This window comes from Drosophila willistoni (assembly GCF_018902025.1).
Source record: "Drosophila willistoni isolate 14030-0811.24 chromosome XR unlocalized genomic scaffold, UCI_dwil_1.1 Seg143, whole genome shotgun sequence".
Classification (NCBI taxonomy): domain Eukaryota; kingdom Metazoa; phylum Arthropoda; class Insecta; order Diptera; family Drosophilidae; genus Drosophila; species Drosophila willistoni.
In genome coordinates, this window is record NW_025814056.1 from 4,133,332 (window position 1) to 4,139,958 (window position 6,627).

Here is a 6,627-nt window from a genome sequence, read left to right on the forward strand (position 1 = left end):
CAGCACCGTTTCTCTAGCAACATTAAGCAAATATTTCGTTTGCCAACACTGACAGTGTTACCGTAACAATTTCACAATTGACGATTTCGCAACACTTAAATTACGAGTAGTCAAAGTAAATAATTACCATTATTTTTTCAGTGCACATTTTTTTGTCCTAACTTTTTTTTCGGTGTTATTTTGGATTTCGAGGTGAGCGGACGTGTGCCGACGCAACAAGTTTATTACTAACAATTATATATTTGACCTACACTATTGCAGGAATTCTTCCGGGGGGCAAGTAACGTGTGTTTGTGTGCGTGAGTCTGGCAACTGATTAGATAGCAATCAACCCAAGTTAGGAAGAGAAGGAACAGTCAAACAAATTATGCTAGTCGCCAACACAATCAGGAATACAGCAAGGCTAGCACTTCGCAATGGAACTGGCTACCTGTGGCAACGATCAGCACCAACAAATCTTACGCGCACTTTCTCGCTAGGCATAGCGGTAAGGCAACAGCAAGATGTGTAAGTAACTATGGCTAGCCCCGCCCCTGTTATGATGAAATTAGATGGCTAAAACCAAACTTATTGTATTTCATACATTTTACAGAGTTAGCGTAACCTTTGTTCGCGCCAATGGTGATAAAATCAAAGCATCCGGAAAGGTGGGCGATTCTCTTCTGGATGTGGTTGTGAACAACAATGTGGATTTAGATGGATTCGGTGCCTGTGAAGGCACACTGACCTGCTCGACTTGCCATCTGATATTCAAGACAAACGACTACGAGAAACTGCCCGATAAGCCAGGCGATGAGGAGCTGGATATGTTGGATTTGGCCTACGAATTAACAGATACCTCTCGTCTGGGATGCCAAATAACTCTATCCAAAGATATGGATGGACTGGAAGTGCACGTTCCGGCCACCATCAATGATGCTCGCGCTGCGTAGAGAGAGCCCCAGTACGCACACACATAATTGTTATATTTTGTTGCTTTTTTGAGTGCTATTTCAATTTAAATTGTAGATAACGTATTGCATAGATTATTTTGTTCAATGGAATCTGTTTGTAATGTATTTGTCCAACTGGAGGACGCAAAACAAGCTCAGGCGACACGGTCAAAGTGGATTTTTACATAGATCGATTTGTTAAACATTTTAAGCTCAAAAAAAAACTAGAGAAATCCATTCAAATATGTTAATATGTGTACCTAAATAAATTTACATATATTTTCGTAGCTATGTATTGTGCATTTTTCCCACAATTACATTTTATTACATCTATAAAATGATTGCGTTGCTTCAGGCAGACGGATCTACCGCTTAGCTTTATTATATAATGAAAATCTTTAAGCATCCACCCAAAAGGAATCATCCTGCCAAAAGGTTCACTGGTATCTCTAATACTTTCACATGGCCATTATGAATTTCGCATTTTGTTTAAACAATTTCGACATACATATCAAGAACCACTTGATCATTGATAAAAGTAAATTGCTGATTGTGTTTTTTTTTTTTTTTTTTTTGATTTTATTATTTCGCAGCTATCAAATAAAGTAATAAATAAATAATTTAATATATACATTTGCTATATTAACTTATCGTTAACGATTTTTCTGCTTTTCCAATTTTTGTTGCATTTAACATTTAATGTGTATTCTTGTTATATTAAATGTTATCCTTTTTGTTGTTGGGTTTGTTTTGTTTTTTTTTTTTATTTTTGTAGTTTTGTTTTTATATTTTTAGAAGCTTTAGATTATGAATATATGTATATGTATGTATATAACTGAAACTTAACAAGTCTGACAATGGGGGAAAAATTATTACGCCACAATTCCGTTGATTTCGTTAGACGCTAAAGAAAAAGTTGATACTAATCAACTTTCCAATAAGCAGAAGTAACAAAAAAAAAAAAAAAAAAAAACAAAAAAAATACTACACACATTTAGATAATAGAAGTTCAATAAATAACCGACAAATAGAAATAAATAAATAGTTAAGCAGAAGCTTATTGGGATAGGTGCTGGTAGAATTGGTGTTTGGTTGGTGAGGTGCTGGATGGTTGAGGATGAAGTGCACATAAAACTGATTTGGTTTTCTGTTCACGCCGTTCGTCGTCATCGTCCCACGTCGTCCTTGTCGTCCTTGTGTAGTCGTTATCGTCCTTTCTTGTTGTGTTTGTTGTCGCTGTCCTTCTCAGTCGATGCTGAAATAATGATGATGATTCAATAGTGGATACCAATCAATTAGTTGACATAGGCCATGCCGGCTCCCTTGCGATCAAAGTGACGCACACGCACAAAGAGGAAGGCGGCGACTAGAGAGGCCACAGCCAAGACAAGTAATAGCATCACCAGGCCACCAACAAAGCTCGGCACCGACATACAAATGGTCTCGGCATCGGCGGAGCGTGCCGATTGAATAACCACCGTCTCATTGCTGGCATTGCTGTTCAATGCAAAATTGACATCGCCTGGCGCCACCACCTGAATGATGCGGCTGGTGTTCACGTCCGTCATCTCCTGGGCATTGCGTTTGTAGATGCGTTGCGGCTTCACCACAATGTCGATGGTGTCACGACGTCGGCGCACGCCGCGCAAATCATCCAGACCCTCAACTGAACGTGGTCTTCCACCCAGAGAGACAAGATTACCGCCAGCACTGAGATCATCCTTACGCTTCACGGTGCTATATTGGCCAGGTTGACCTGGTAGTGGTGGTGGTGGCAGGCCCAATTCATTGCTATTGCCCTGTGCCTGTTGGGGGCTCTGCGAGCTGGCCGGTCCGGATGGTGCTCCAGATGCTGAATCGGCTGTGGGCACTGCCGACGAAGTCTGAGCCTGGGGAGAGGGCACAACATCTGGTTGATTTTCAGAATATGCTCCAGTGGCATCGGATGCTGGATGACGTGGATCCGGATATGCTGCTGGGGGCAATCCGCCGCCACCAAGGGCGAAATCGTTGCGTTCGTAGGCTTCGGGTGGGCCGTATTCCTCGGACAAGCCATTACCGCCCAATTGTGGTAGACCGTATTCACCGCCTGGTAGACCAGGACCGCACTTGGGTTCGGGGCAATTGTAGCGGCATACCTGGATCACGCATTGGAAGTGCACATTCATTGAATCGGGGAACTTGAAGGCCTGGAAGTAGGCAAAACTGACAACCGAGGCGGAGGGTCCGAAGTTCTTGATCTTCTGGAATTTACTCATAATCTTTGGACGTACAACACAACCGTTCTGATCCACCAGCTGTATGGGTGCACGTTTGCCATCATGGGCCACACAATTGCGTACCAGCATATCGAATTTATTCTCATCATCCTTGATGGCCAACACCATGGTCATGGTTTGTCCAATTTTCACAATGCCCGACACCTCAGAGGCCCATGGTCCTTTGCCGACTTGAATTTGCATCCAGCACTGAAGATTATCACCCAGGAAGTTGGCCGTCACGGCATGCAACATATCCACTTGGAATGGTCTAAAGGTAACAGCCTTCTCATAGAAATCGTACCAAGTGCAACGCAATTTGCGTGCCTGATCCCACACCTCCTGCACATACGGATCATACTGAATGATAATTGTGTTCTCAACATAGCTACCCGATGGAGTTGGTGCACCATAGCCGGCTGCATTATGATTTGCCGAGCTGGTCATGCCGCAACTGTTTAGGAATATCTCAAATGTGGCACTCAGATGACCAGTGCCCGGTTTCAGGTGCACACAATGGGGATCGCTATAGAAACCCTTGGAGAAGATCATGCCATAGAAGGGACGATCGAACTCAATGTTCACTCTCATGTGTGTCTTTTCGCATTGCACCTGCAGATGCTTAATCTGTGGACTGTCATTGGTGGTGGCCAGCGGCCAGGCCTCCTCGGACAGATCGTTGGTGGCTCCAGTGCTGAGAGGTCCTTGTGGAGCGCCATAAATGGGCGCCGGTGGGCCATAGCCGGCTCTGTGTTCCAATGGCAAGGCAGCTGACTCAATGTGTGAGGCATCGCCATGTACCGAAAGATGCTGCGAAAACAAAATCAATCAAAATCAATTGAAATTCAATGAATCAATTTGCTATTAACAAAGATTTTGGTGTTAAAGTCTTTTGGAATTTAAAATGAAGTAGGTTGTCTCACTAAATCGACTCGGCTGTTGACGCTGATCGAGAATATACATATGTATATAGTTCTTTCGGAAAAGGTTCTTTCTGCCTGTTACATACATTTTGGCGTCTTAAATGTACCATTTCACCACATATGTATGTAGGTATAAAAAGTTGAAAACGAATTACGAATTGGTCGTCTACCAAATTTTTTCCCTTTTTTTTTTGTATTACATTCCCAGTTTATGGTTGAGTTCTTTGGATTGCGGAAAGCTTAAGCATTGGTTGGTTGGTTAACTACCGATTTCTTCTTTGATATCTCCTTTTTGTTTTTTGTCATTCAATTTGTTATATGTTTTATTATAGGATTGCATAATCGTAATCAAAATTAGTTGTCGACTGTTTTTGTTTTTGAGAAAGAAACGTCGCGAAGCGTTGAAAATTGCTTGCAGACGACAGCATAAAAACTAAATAAAAATGATTTTGAAATTAAATCGTTGCCAGAGCGAAGAAGCACGTTTTAAACAAATTGAAAGCATGACAGAGCTTACGGATTGCATAAGACTAGCTAACAATAAGACCCCCCGCCACTTAGCCAACAGATTCCTCCCCCCCGCCCACACCAAGCAAATCCCATTAACTGACTACCTATAGAGAGGGCCATGCGTAGGTAGCTTTCTTTTCATTTCATTTCTCGCTGTCTCTCTCTATCTTTCTTTCTGGCTTATTCCCGTTTCACATTTGGTTCATAATTTTATGGTTTTTTGGCTGCACACGGGAAGCGGATGTATCTCAGGGTTGGAGAGACCCAACGAAAATCGAAAGTTAAAAGATGATGACGACTTTTAGTGGTTTATTTTTGAAAACTCTTGTCTACGCACTGGAATTTTTTTTGTTTTGTCGTGAGATGATTTTGAAAGTGAAATGACCAAAACAAAATTAACAAAAACAAAAACAAATAAAGCAAACGCAACTTGGCTCGGCTTGTGCTTTTTTTTTTTTGGAGACAGATTCTGTCCATACGATATTGTTGATAGAGATCTCAATTTAAGTTGATTTTCGATCGCTTAGCATTGGGGGTAATTTATCTTCTCTTTCTCTATGTGGCATTTCACTTGAAGCCGTTCAAAGACGAAGAAACAAGAAAAGAAGAGAGGGAGGGGGAAAAAAAACTGGCAATAAATAAATAATAAAGCAATCTCTGTGAATTAATGTGCTATATAAACAAGAAAGTCAAAACTGGTACAAATCAGAGCATAACTGCAATTTCTTTGCCAGACAGCAAACAACATACACACACACACACACACGCCAAGATGATGATGATGCCAGTTAGCCAGTTTAAGTTGAGGTTTTTCTTTGAGTTGATTGCATCTTTTACACACACACACACACGCACACACACCACATATATAGATAGATATAGTAGATAGTTTTTCCATCAGGTAGACTCAGTTTGATTGATGCGCTTTAAATAGCCCACAAAATGCATTTTCTGTGTGTGTGTGTGTGTGTGTGTGTGTTTTTAGCCATGCTTATCAATCGAAAGCGTGCTCAAAAGGCGCTAGGAAAATCAAGCGAAATTTATGGCCATTTGTGTAGGTTTTTTTGGTTGTGATTGACAGTTATTGAAGTTTTATAACTTGAAAAAATGTTAAGCTTTCGTTTCGGACAATCCATGGCAATCCATGGGCTTCTTATTTTATGTATATATCTAATTACAATGATTAACAAAGTGCCGTTTCAATGCCACTTCTTTTGCTCTCTCTCTCTCTGTGTCTCTGTCTGCTTCTATCTTTGTCTTTTTCTGTCTATGTGTAGATCTTGTTTGTTTGTATATTGAATCTTGTAAGTCTATACCGCTATATACAATCCATCCTCATCTCGTCATCTCATCTGGCATTCACCACCAACCCATTGAACATTTATTCAAAACAAAATAAAAGAGATACAGAGCGAGAAATAGAGACGGTGCGACAGGGAGACGGAGACGGAGAGGGTGAAAAAACTGATCACTGATTTGCATTCGAATTGATATTGATAAAACGGTAGTCGATTGAGTCGAAAGTGAACAGATCCGCTATGACTTGGGTTTGGGCTTGGAGTTTGGGGTTTGCATATGAAATCAAATGAATCTTTGCCGGAATCTTATAAAGTGGGCCAAATTCAGACAGACTAACTGTAATTTCGTTATTTTTTTTTCTTTTATTTTTTGGTTATTTTTGTCGTTGATCTAATTGAATCAGCATTAGCTTAACTTACCTTTGTATTGAATATCAAACATAAAATTATGGCCAATAGGCAACTGCTTGGCTTCAAGTGTCCCATTTTCGTTATATATTTGGATATCTGTGTGTTTGGTAATTTTTAACCAAAAATATAATATTAAATATATATTTATGGTTCGTAGTCGTCTTCTTCCTTCCTCTCTCTCTCTCTCTCTCTCTCTTTCTTGTTCGTCTGAAACTGCAAGAAAGAAAAGAAAAAATAGGGAACAAGGGTAAACAATAATGCAAACATTTGTGGTCGTTAAGAAAAAAAATAGAAC

General features: G+C 40.5%; 2 protein-coding genes across 2 annotated transcripts; one reads left to right on the forward strand and one right to left on the reverse strand.

Moving 5' to 3' along the window:
* Nucleotides 1–108: 108 nt before the first annotated feature.
* On the forward strand, nucleotides 109–1,219 carry LOC6645346 (adrenodoxin-like protein 2, mitochondrial). Its single transcript, XM_002067958.4, has 3 exons — nucleotides 109–192; nucleotides 262–507; nucleotides 593–1,219. Exons 2-3 carry the CDS (start codon nucleotides 368–370, stop codon nucleotides 930–932), a joined length of 480 nt encoding a protein of 159 aa, XP_002067994.1. The 5' UTR covers nucleotides 109–192; nucleotides 262–367; the 3' UTR covers nucleotides 933–1,219.
* A 740-nt stretch (nucleotides 1,220–1,959) lies between these two features.
* Nucleotides 1,960–6,417, reverse strand: LOC6645347. The gene is made up of 2 exons (XM_002067959.2): nucleotides 6,342–6,417; nucleotides 1,960–4,000 (listed from the first exon to the last, which is right to left on the reverse strand). The coding sequence occupies exons 1-2, from the start codon at nucleotides 6,405–6,407 to the stop codon at nucleotides 2,228–2,230; spliced, it is 1,839 nt and encodes a 612-aa protein (XP_002067995.1). The 5' UTR covers nucleotides 6,408–6,417; the 3' UTR covers nucleotides 1,960–2,227.
* Between the last annotated feature and the right edge of the window lie 210 nt (nucleotides 6,418–6,627).

Coding starts and splice junctions, on each gene's coding strand:
- LOC6645346 (XM_002067958.4), top strand. CDS start 368: ATGCTAGTCGCCAACACAATCAGGAATACAGCAAGGCTAGCACTTCGC. Junction 508..592: donor GTAAGGCAACAGCAAGATGT/GTAAGTAACTAT, acceptor TACATTTTACAG/AGTTAGCGTAACCTTTGTTC.
- LOC6645347 (XM_002067959.2), bottom strand. CDS start 6,407: ATGGGACACTTGAAGCCAAGCAGTTGCCTATTGGCCATAATTTTATGT. Junction 4,001..6,341: donor GTTTGATATTCAATACAAAG/GTAAGTTAAGCT, acceptor TTGTTTTCGCAG/CATCTTTCGGTACATGGCGA.